The 12,495-nt window shown below is 37.0% G+C and overlaps 1 protein-coding gene across 1 annotated transcript in view; it reads right to left on the bottom strand.

Annotated features, from left to right (window-relative positions):
* Positions 1–9,696: 9,696 nt before the first annotated feature.
* LOC129723870 (serine/threonine-protein phosphatase PP1-gamma catalytic subunit B) overlaps positions 9,697–12,495 on the bottom strand; it is a 77,166-nt gene continuing 74,367 nt past the window's right edge. The window contains exon 4 of the mRNA XM_055678338.1: positions 9,697–9,859. Within this exon, the coding sequence (XP_055534313.1) occupies positions 9,712–9,859 (148 nt within the window). The 3' untranslated portion in view covers positions 9,697–9,711. The remainder of the gene's footprint in view (positions 9,860–12,495) is intronic.

The following is a 12,495-nucleotide window of genomic DNA, read 5'->3' as shown; positions in this document are numbered from 1 at the left end:
TTAATGGAAAAATAACCACATTGCATCGCTTCGAGTTTTGATTTAGAGGCAAATTCAACATAAAAAGTCATAATTTTGCATGTTTAACGTAGTTTTGTGAATAACATCTCAAGTTTTAGTAATATATATATATATATATATATATATATATATATATATATATATATATATATATATATATATATATATATATATATATATATATATATATATATATATATATATATATATATATATATATATATATATATATATATATATATATATATATATATATATATCACTTGAAACATTTTAACTCTTCTTGAGAACCGTTCGCCCAATCGTCTTGTTGTCAAAAAACGAATTGTATATTTTTGATCAAGCATTCCAATGAACGTAGGGTTTTTGCTTGAGAACCACGGACGAATTAAGAAAAACGTGTATTTTTCTAAATAATTATAATTTTTCGAGCTTAAATTAGAAATAACTCGAAAACCGATGCCTTTAGAATGGTAACTATCAATGGCTTTCTGATTAAAAATGACTCTCTGCATCTTTTAAAACTGTCAGAATACAAACATTTTGAAAAATGTTTGAATTAGAATTTTTATAAAAAAATTAATCTACCATAAAAAAGTTATTTTTCATTTCTCCATCCTAGAGTTTTTTTTTCAAAAGTTGCGTATTAATGTCAAGTTTCTTTATAAAAAAATAACAAAAAATCAACTTTTGAACCACGTATCAAATTGTTGCGAAATTTGTTATTTGTACGTTTGAGTTATGTTCAAATAAGTCGTGTAATCTTTGAGTTAATAGACTTTCGTTGTTTTCAGAAAATATTACATAACTGTTGAAATAAAAGTCCTATTATAATTAGATGAAATGGCAACCAAACCTTTCATTTGACACTAAGATTGTTTCATTCGTTGTTTTGCTTTCGTCTCGATTAGACGCAAATTGTTCAGCTCTGCTTAATTCGCAAAATAACAATACACGAGTTATCGTACGGGTGTATTTTTTGTCGGTTAGTTCTTGTGCAGTGCGATAACAATAGGCTGCAGTATATCGGCAGAAACATCTTCTGCACACTGATAGGGGCAGGCTACCCCGCCAGTGATCTGATACGCAGCTGATATATCAGCAAGAATAATTCCCCCGCACCGCTGTTACCCCGCTAGCAGCACGGACCACCATACGATCGAGCGAGTGGAAATCAACAACAAGTGGCATCTACAAGACCACGGCCACTGTGTTACAACACGAAGCTGGACCGTCATTGTTTGTTCTGCGGAGACACACTTCCAGATTGATCCTACTAGCAGCCGAGAGGTCGTGACTTAGACGTTCGGTGAAGTATTCACTTTAGAATTATTATCATTATTAATATTATTACCATCAATATTATAATTATTAATATTGTTGTTGTTATTAGTATTATAATTATTATTATTATTATTATTACTATTGTTATTATTATTATTATTAGTATTAGTATTATTACTTTTGTTATTATTATTAGTACTACTGTCTTTGAAATGTAGTTTGAAATATTGTTTTTAAAATTTAATACCAACTATTTGATCCCCCCCCCCACACATTCGAATATTTATCGTTTGTGTGCGGTAGAGTGTAGTGCTCCCGCAAAATAGACGACATGCAGGTGCAACTTTTCCTGGATGTGGAAACAAATGGGGAAGAAATTGAAATTTCCCCCAGCAGTTCTCCCTTACCTTCCCCTGTACCATCCACTTTACCTAGCCCTGTACCAAAGGTACCGGAAATACGGGTAAAAGCTTACCCAGATGCCGCTAGCGGTCCCTACGTTGTTTACTTCCGGCCCATAAAAAACCTTTGAATATAATTCAAATAGGCAAAGACCTGGCAAAACAGTTTCCGGCCGTAACCGAGATTACGAAGGTGAGGCTGAACAAACTGCGAGTTGTCGTGAGTAGCTTGAAGCAAGCAAACGAAATTGCTAGCTACGAGCTCTTTACAAGGGAGTACCGCATCTACATCCCTGCCAAGGACGTGGAGATCGACGGTGTGGTTACCGAAGGAAGCCTCACGGTCGATGACATTTTGCGTCACGGAGTTGGCTGTTTCAAGAACCCCCTGATTCAAAATGTAAAGATACTGGATATCAAGCAATTGCATTCAGTATCCATCGAAGAAGGGAAGAAGAAATTCCTCCCTTCGGATTCCTTCCGGGTGACACTCGCTGGATCCGCACTGCCGAGCTACATAGCTTTGGACAGGGTTCGTCTGCCTGTACGCCTGTTTGTACCGCGGGTCATGCATTGCCAAAATTGCAAACAGTTAGGCCATACAGCCACCTACTGCTGCAACAAGGCACGCTGCAGCAAGTGCGGAGGCAATCATGCTGAGACCGCTTGTAGTGAGGATACTGAAAAGTGTCTTTACTGCGAGGGAACTCGGCATGACCTTTCGGCGTGTCCCGCGTACAAACAGCGCGAGGATAAAATTAAGCGTTCCCTTAAGGAACGATCAAAGCGCTCTTTTGCAGAAATGCTCAAGAGGGCTGAGCCACCCTCGACAGGAAACATCTTTTTCTTTTTGCCAACCGATGAGGGTACATCTGACGATCCCGTCGAAGGGTGTTCTTATGCCTTGCCAGAGGGATCTAGGAAGAGGAGAATGCTCAACTCTCCTAATCTTTCTCGCGAAGGTTGTAAGATAACCCCTAGCGGAATGACTAATAAGACAACACAAAAAGGAAGCGGTGAAGAAAAACCGAAGCAAGTACCCCCCGGTTTTAATTTCAAATCAAACCAGGAGTATCCACCGCTTCCTGGGGCACCAAAAACCCCTCGTGCACCCATTTCTCGATCAGAAGACATAAAAGAAATAGGGTTCATAAAATTCTCTGATATTGTGGACTGGATATTTAAAACATTCAACATACCAGATCCCCTTCAAAACATTCTTCTTGCCCTTCTCCCTACAGTGAAAACCTTTTTGAAGCAACTCACAGCAACTTGGCCCCTCATTTCAGCTATCGTATCTTTCGATGACTAATACGTCGAAAGAGGTTAGGAATTTTGTCACTGTGTTACAGTGGAACTGCAGAAGTATCATCCCCAAATTTGATTTATTTTCACATTTGATAAACACATACAATTGTGATGCGTCCGCGCTTTGTGAAACTTTTCTCAATTCAAATGACCAACTTAATTTCCACGATTTCAACATCATTCGTCGAGATCGAGACTCACACGGTGGAGGGGTACTTTTAGGGATCAAAAAGTGCTATTCTTTTTTCAGAATCGACCTCCCCTCGATCTCGAATATTGAAGTTGTTGCTATTCAAACAAATATGAATGGAAAAGACCTATGCATTGTTTCGTTATATATTCCCCCATCCGCGCGGATTGAACAGAAGCAACTCCTTGATATAGCAGAATTGCTTCCCGCACCTTATTTGATTTTGGGAGATTTTAACTCTCACTGTTCGCTATGGGGGTCGCTGTACGACGACAACCGATCTTCTTTAATTTGTAACCTCATCGACGACTTCAATATGACACTTTTGAATACCGGGGAAGCGACACGTTAGATAGCGTTAGATTGCCAGTGGAAAGTAATCAACGATCCCCACGGTAGTGATCATCTTCCAATCGTTATATCATTGCTAATGGTTCAACTCCCCCGAACCCAATCAATATTTCCTACGACCTTACACGTAATATTGATTGGAAGCGTTATGAGTCTATTATAGCGGAATCTATCGAGACCCACGAGGAACTTCCTCCGGAGGAGGAATACGCGTTCTTAGCTGGCTTGATAATCGACGCCGCGACTCAAGCTCAGACGAAACCGATACCCTGGGTAACGATTAGACAGCGCCCTCCCAACGTATGGTGGGACAAAGAGTGCTCTGAGCTGTACGCGCGAAGGTCCGCGGCGTATAAGGACTACCGGGAGTACGGCACTGTCAACCTACTTCGAAAGTACGAGGCACTGGGCAGGCAGATGAAGAGCTTGGTAAAGGCGAAAAAACGCGGGTACTGGCGGCGGTTCGTAAACGCGTTGTCGAGGGAAACAGCGATGAGCACTCTTTGGGATACCGCCAGGCGCATGCGGAACCGTGACGTTTCGAATGAGAGTGAGGAGTATTCAGATCGCTGGATACTCGATTTTGCCAAAAAGGTCTGTCCGGACTCTGTACCGGAACAGAAAACCTTTCGCGACGCGTTATTAGTAACTACGGAAGAGCCTCCATTTTCGATGTTGGAATTTTCAATGGCTCTCCTGTCGTGCAACAATAAGGCTCCAGGGTTAGATAGAAAAAAATTCAACCTGTTGAAGAATCTACCCGACTCTGCAAAAAGACGCTTGTTGAATTTGTTCAACAAGTTTCTTGAGCTAAATATTGTTCCGCATGACTGGAGGGAGGTAAAAGTCATTGCTATTCGGAAACCCGGGAAACCTGCCTCTGATCACAATTCATATAGGCCGATTGCGATGCTCTCTTGCCTCCGGAAATTAATGGAGAAAATGATCCTCTTACGGTTAGACAAATGGGTCGAAACAAACGGTTTACTTTCAGATACTCAATTCAATTCCTCCAATGTCGCACTTTTAGATATTTCTAATAATGCTATATTCTTCGACACCACCATGAAACAAGACATTTCTGGTATCCCGGATCAATTGCGACCCCAAGAGATCCCTAAGATTTTTTCCAATAAGTTTAAACATGTTGGTTATGATAAAAGGTTTTACACTGACGGATCTAATCTGGATGAGTCCACTGGCTTCGGTGTTTTCCACGAAAATTTTACCGCCTCCTACAAACTCGATGCTCCTGCTTCCGTGTACGTCGCAGTACTTGCTGCTATTCAGTACTCTCTTGGAATCATCGAAACCCTGCCCATAGACCACTACTTCATCTTCACAGATAGTCTCAGTGCCATTGAGGCTCTGCGATCGATGAAGCCTGTGAAGCACACCCCGTATTTCCTGGGGAAAATACGGCGGTTTTTAAGTGCTTTAACAGATAAAATTTACCGGGTTACCTTAGCGTGGGTCCCTTCTCATTGCTCGATTCCGGGTAATGAAAAGGCTGACTCTTCAGCTAAGGTGGGTGCTATTGATGGCGATATTTATGAAAGACCAATTACTTATGATGAATTTTATAGCATTTTGCGTCAGAGAACACTCAACAGTTGGCAATCATCATGGAACTCAGATGAACTGGGACTGGGACGAACATTCCATTTTTCCTAAGGTATCGACGAAAGCATGGTTCAAGGGGTTGGATGTCGGTCGGGACTTCATTCGCGTGATGTCCAGACTTATGTCCAATCACTACACGTTAAACACGCATCTCTTCCGTATAGGGCTTGTAGACAGTAATCACTGCGTTTGTGGCGATGGCTACCATGACATCGAGCATGTTGTTTGGTCGTGTACCGAATACTGTGGTGTTAGGTCCGAGCTTATAGATTCCCTTCGGGCCCGAGGAAAACAACCGAACGTACCCGTTAGAGACATTCTGGGAAGCGGTGATCTCCAGTACATGACACAGCTATACTGCTTTTTGAAAAACGCTGACATTAAAATTTAAAATTTTCTTTGTCTATTTGTCAGATTAAGGATACAAATATGCTATGCTGAAGACACGGAAACGAAGAGCCCGCATCTATGCTTACACAAATATTTTGAACCCACAACAAACAAGAATACAATTGCTCTACCAGTTGAAAAACAAAGTTCCAAAATAGTATTAAGTCAAAATTGTATCTCCCTTCCTCTCACCTTAAATCCCCACTAGCTCGTAGTCGGCCGCGAGAATAAAAAAAAGGCCTCCCTCTTTTCCCTGCTAACGTAGAATTAATACGAATTGTACTTGGCTCAGTAAAACAGAAAATGTATCGTGCCGTGTCAAATAAACTAATTTCAAACCAAACTAAGATTGTTTCAAATAATCCAGCCATCTTTGGGAAAACGAATGAATTTGAAAAGTAATTGGAACATTTAGAAAATCTATACCGAGCGTCTTAGCAGAGTGATTGAGAAATCAAAGAAATAGTTATCGTTTTCCGTTATACTCTACTAGAAAACTAGTTTTCTAGTAGAGTATAACGGAAAACGATAACTATTTCTTTTGATTAATTGGAACATGTTTCTTTTCACAACTTTTGCATCACATGCCTAATCATTATAAAATTCTTTAGTTAACCTTGACCTAGCCCGTTAATTTGATATAAATATTGTTTGAATCGGTTGTGTGGTTTTGATACATTACAGACGAAGTTACAGTCCGATTACAATGAAATTCAATAGGATGTTGTGAGGTAGCTAGACCTTTTATTTGACATTAGTTTTATGAAAATCGGTTCAGCCATCTCTGAGCAAAGTGAGTGAGTTTAAGTGTTCTTCGGAATATATTTCTTTTCTAGCTAGATTTCACATTTTTAAACATAACAGGCAAAGTAAGAGTCCGATTGCAAAACAAATCAATAGGATCTTATGGGGCAACTAGACGTTCCATTTGACACTGATTTTATGAAAATCGGGTCAGCCATCTCTGAGAAACATGAGTGCACGTTTCTTTCAATAACTTTCAAACCACATATCCAATCTCAATAAAATTTAAAAATTAAGGTTTTTTGAGGTAGCCCGTTCATTTGAGACCAACTTTGTTCAAATCGGTTGTGTAGTTTTCTAAATAATTATGTTTCGTGATTTTCACATTTTGATACATAACCTCTAAACCAAAAATCCGATTACAATAAAATTCTTATGGGGCAAAGATGAAGAAAATTGGTTCAGTAGTTTTACCGTAATCGTAAACACGGCAAAATCATTTTTTAAGAAACACTATTCCGAGATAAACGTTTCAAGTTTAGATTATGCGGCCGGGACGAGACGCACTTCAAAACACTCTAACTTCCTCCCTTTAACTCAGATCCTTATGGAAATTTGTAACATTTTCACAAATCCAAGAAGTTTTACCTAAAGATAATTCAAAAAATTTGTTCTCGATTTCTCGAAAACTGTAAAGGTATATAACCCATCAATCTCACTCATGTTTCTCATGGCTGGAAATCCAGCTATGAAAAGAAACATATTCCGAAGACTACTTAAACTCGCTCACTTTTCTTAGAGATGGCTGAACCGATTTTCACAAAATTAGTATCAAATGAAAAGTCTAACTGCCTCACAACACATTCCAATCGGACTGTAACTTTGTTTGTAATGTATCAAAATATGAAAATCATGAAACTTTATTATCTCAGAAACTATACAACCGATTTGGACAATATTGGTATCACATGAATGGGCTCGTTAACTCGTTTACCCAAAGATGGCTGGACTAATATCAACAATCTAAGCCTCAAACAACAATCTATTATCTCAAATATTACATGATTTTTTTCTGTTGTGGAATCATACTACTGCGTCCATTATTTAGAACTCTTGTAGTATGATATTGTACATGACTTATTTGAACATAACTACGAGCTGTCTCTCAAACTTACATTTAACAAATTTCATAGCAATTTGATACGTGGTTCAAAAGTTTCGGAGAGGAATTGATTGATCAAAATATGTGGCTTCAATATTATTCAAATTTGGTGTTGTACTATTTGATCGTTTCCGGTATTGCTCGTGATTAAAGTGTTCGAAATTAAGAGTCATTTTTTTATTTCGCTTTTTCTTGAACACAAATATTACGTCAAATGTCACAGTTTATACTTCAAATACAACATTAATATTCTGGCTTCTGGGTAAGATCCTGGTTTTAAAAACCCATAAGGGTATAAACGATAAGACCGCCCACCCTAGTTTGACTATCAAGTTATATAATTGAAAAAAAAAATTAACGTGTCTATTACAGTATAACTACATAACATTTTGCACCCCTTTCTGTTTTGATAGTGCGGAACGGTCACAGAAATAATCAAAAACAACCTTTCAGCTGGCAACCAGTCAATGCGCTATTGTTTTGCGGCAACAGGACTTAAGGTTTTTCTGTCTAAAAATCTAGTGTTTTGTTCGTGAATATACGTTCAATCGCTTGCCTGAATCTGTCTTCTTTCGGAAATATCGAAGACCGTAAGTAATCTTGTAATTTTGACTACTTTTTCAGTGAAATATGAAAATGTTCCACTGGGGGTAAAGCCGCCCACTATACATGGGGTAAAACCGCCACGAGTACAAATGGTTGTTGTTTTACTTCAGAACCCAAATGCCTCAAAACTACAAAGGGGATATTTACAGGATCAGTAAAGCAATTTCGAGCCATATAAGACATCGATGTTAATCGACTATTTTCGATTTGGTTGAAGCTTTTCTAGTAATATTTTAATATTTTGTAGTAATATTTTAATATTTTAACAAGACTAATTTTTGAAAAAGTACACTTGTGTAAAAATGGTTTTAATGAACAAAAATAATTTTAGAGCCAGGACGGTTTGTTTGATCGGTGTGACGTCTTCGGCAGAGTTGAAAAAAGTAGTTTTTTACTTCCGAAAAAAGTACACACTGTGAAAAAATTGAAGAAAGGATATAAAAATAGGGTTAAAAATATTTTTTTTTTGTTCAAATTTAAAAAAAAACATGCCTGCAAAATATACAAAAGGTAAGCTAAAATTTGATGGTTATTGGATCATGAAGTAATAGAAATATTAAGAGCTGAAATTTTGTGAAGAATTTTTTTTTGGGCGTTTTGTTTGATGTATAGAGTCGTTGGTAATTTTGTTCTTCAAAAAAAAAACATAAAAAACTTAAAAATATAAATAAAAAAATTAATAATTTTTATTATTACTCTATACATAATAAGTCTTCAAAAAAATCATACAGACAGGTTTAATGAGCTTTTATTTTTAGCTTAAAGACAGGTGTATTATAAATTGAATATCTTAAAAACCCCAATTCTGAAAAATCTATTTATTTTGAAAACCACAAAATGTTACCTAAACATTGATTTGAACTTGGATAATCAAAAAACAAAATAAGTTAAAACTTAGAAAAAAATTTTTTTTTCAGATTTTTCACAGTGTATATTTTATTCAAAAGGAAAACATACCATCTACAACTTTGTCAAAGACACTATATCAATAAAATCAACTGTTATGGCCCTAAAAATATTTTTTATCCTCAAAAAATGGTGGGCGACCTTACCTCGCTGATGGGCGGGCTTACCCCGCACGAAAAAGATCTGCACATTTCCAATGATTTTTTAAAATTGAAAAATAAAGCAGAAAATAAACAAAAATATTTGAGTTCTTATTTTTTGAATGCGAGTATTGAATAGAAGAACCTCTTAGAGAAGAAAAAATGAAATTGCAGCCGCGACTTTTTTTCTATAAACAAAATTGCTTAAGGGGGCGGTCTTACCCCGCTGACCCCTATTGAATGGTTGCACCTCAGAAACAAAGGGAATTATATCAATGAGAGCAACTGCGTTAGGAAATTTCATATTTATATAGGGTATCGGCTTTTTAACGTCAGGGGTGTAAACGATGTCCAAGATCGCTAATTTCTTGCAGGGTGGCGATCCAATTTCCAAAAATAAATTCCATGATATTCCCTGATTTTTCCTGATGTTACAATTTTTTTCCCTGACTGTTCACATTTATTTTAAACTGATTTAAGTTACGACTATCATAGGTTTTACCACCTAAATCTCGAAAGTAAAAACTAAAAAGGACCAGACTTAAACTGCTTGGAAAATTTTCATTCATCTTGAGGTCCCGTTTGTCAGTAGTGGCAGTAGAACACAAGTAGTGTTAAGCAGCAGAAATTTTTTTTTAGGCAAAAGTGTGTTATTTTGTGTAATCCTGGCAGGCGACGGATACATTCACGATTGCTTCTATCGTGGCGTAGTGCTCGCGGAGGAAAAACAGTGCTATTTAAAAAAAGAATTGAAAAAAAAGTAAAAAGTAATTAACAATTTCTCAAGGCTTCAGAAGCTTGGAAAGTAGTGCTGCTAGTGAGAGAAGGGAAGAAATAAGAAAAAGCGGAAATCGAAAAAAACGGTTACGGTTTTGCCCAATGCGGCCGGTGATTGTTGCGAGTGTAAAGTGTTAGTGAAAATAGTAGTTTTGTAAAAGCTACAAAGCCAATGATTTATCACACTCTACGAGAAAAAATCGTCACCAGGTGAAGCCTGTTGCGTCCGGCGTGCTTTTCAAATAACCTTTAACGGATAAACGGGGAGATTGTCAGGACAGCAGCCTAGAAGAGGCTAGAGTGTAGTGAAATATAAAGAAGTTGGGTAATCAGTGCGTCTTGAACTGTCCTACAGATCAGACGTTTTTTCGGTTGCTTGTGGACTGGTCTTTGACTGCCTATAGCTTCAAAGTTTGTGTTTTGTCAGGGTGTCTTTTAAAGACTACCTGAAAGTTATTTCCCATCAGTCTTTCTCAAAACTACCTACTTTTGAATTTAACATTTGTTTTAACTTTTTTCGTATCACCTGAAATGGCTGGACGGAAAAAGAAACCTCGCATCGCTGCGGGGAGGAAAAGAGAGGCATCTCTTTCTGACACTTCGAGTATCTGTAGTGACAATCCTTTTGATATTTTGCCTGAGCAAGAAGCTGGTGAAATGGAAGTTATGAGTAATGAAACTATACAAAAGGTCAATTCTTCAAAAAAGGAAAAAGTTCCACCTATTGTGGTAACTATTTCTTCTGAATTCAATATTTTCAAAAAAGGAACTATCAACGTTTGTTTCTGACGTGTAAGTTACCTATCAAATTGGTCGTAGAGGCGAATGCCGCTTATTAGCCGACTCTATAAAGGGTCGTAATCGTCTTATTCAGTATCTAACTGAAAAGATGCATAAATTTTTTACATATGACACCAAGAGCGCCAAGCCGTTCAAGGTCGTATTGAAAGGTCTCACCAACGATCAAACCGTTGATGAGATCAAACTTACTTTAACAGAATTACTTGGCATAGCCCCTACCCAAGTAATTCTAATGAAACAAAAATCACGAGGCGATAACAATCAGAGAACTGGAATTTCCCTTGTTAATTATTTAATTCATTTTAACCGCAAATTATTACAAAAGTTCACATCAATGGACAACGTAATTCTAATTCCCTAACAAAAAAAAAAAAAAACCGCAATGAGGTTAACAACTTAAAATTTTTTGAAAAAGCACATGCTTTGTATAATGTGCGTGTAAAGTGGGAAATTTATAGGAAGTATGGCGGAGGTGAAAAGCATATCACCCAATGCCGTACTTGCCAACGTTATGGCCATGGTTCCAAATTCTGTAACATGGACCAAAAATGTCTTAATTGTGGAGACTCTTCTCACAAAATGGACACATGTCCTGTGAAAGAGAGTAAAAATTTTCGCTGTGCGAATTGTAACGGCAACCATATGTAAATTTTTTATCAATGCCCAGTCCGTTTAGCAATTAAGGCAAGGCAAGGTAAACAAAATTCAATTTCTCAATTAAAACCAACTTCAAAACAAAATTCTCCAAGCGTACCAGTGACGCATAGTTTACCTACTCCTTTGCATACCCGTTTAACTTATGCACAGGTTACAGGTAGTTCGAACATTATACCGCCTAGTGTTGGTAGTTCGAAAATGACCGTTAATATGGGTAAGCAAAACACGCTAGAAAATAATTGTACACCTATCACTCCAGCTAATATTGCTGCCGAAAATATTTTTTCTAATGTCAACTGCCTGGGGCCTATTACGACAGGTAAACTTTCTTTTTTGCAACAGGCAATGTTCGATCTTAAGAACGCCATGTTGCAGGCAAAATCAATGTTTGAAGCCATTCAAATAGGCACAAATTTTACTATTAAAATTGTTTCTAATTTAAAATTTAGCAATGATTACAAATAAAACAATTAAAATATTAAATTGGAACGCTCGCTCATTGAAGGCCAATTAGAATGAGCTTTTTATTTTTTAACAGTAAATAATGTGCATATTGCAATTATTACTGAAAAATTTTTGAAACCTAACATTAAATTAAAATATTATCCCAATTACGTGGTTCATAGATATGATAGGATTCAGGGTTCCGGTGGAGTTGCAATTGTTATTCATCGCCGAATCAAACATCGTGCTCTTCCCCATCTTGAGACGAAAGTTATTGAAACTTTGGGAATTGAAGTTCAAACTGAACTTGGGATTTTATTTATTGCCGCAGCATATTTACCATTTCAATGCACACGCGAGCACAAAAATTATTTTAAAGGTGATTTACAAAAACTCACCAGAAATCGTTCGAAATTTTTTATAATCGACGATTTTAACGCTAAACATCGTTCATGGAATAATTCTCAAAGTAATTCCAATGGCAAAATTTTATTCAATGATTGTTCTTCAGGATACTATTCTATTTTGTCTCCGAATAGACTACATGCTTTTCTTCTGTAAGAAACCCTTCAACAATTGATTTGGTGCTTACAGATCAAAGTCATGTATGTAGTGATTTGATCACACATGCTGACTTTGATTCTGACCATCTTCCAATAACTTTTTCTTTATCACATGAATCAGTTTTAA

Source organism: Wyeomyia smithii, chromosome 2 (genome assembly GCF_029784165.1).
Source record: "Wyeomyia smithii strain HCP4-BCI-WySm-NY-G18 chromosome 2, ASM2978416v1, whole genome shotgun sequence".
NCBI classification, from domain to species: Eukaryota; Metazoa; Arthropoda; class Insecta; order Diptera; family Culicidae; genus Wyeomyia; species Wyeomyia smithii.
This window is presented reverse-complemented; position numbering and strand designations above follow the sequence as displayed.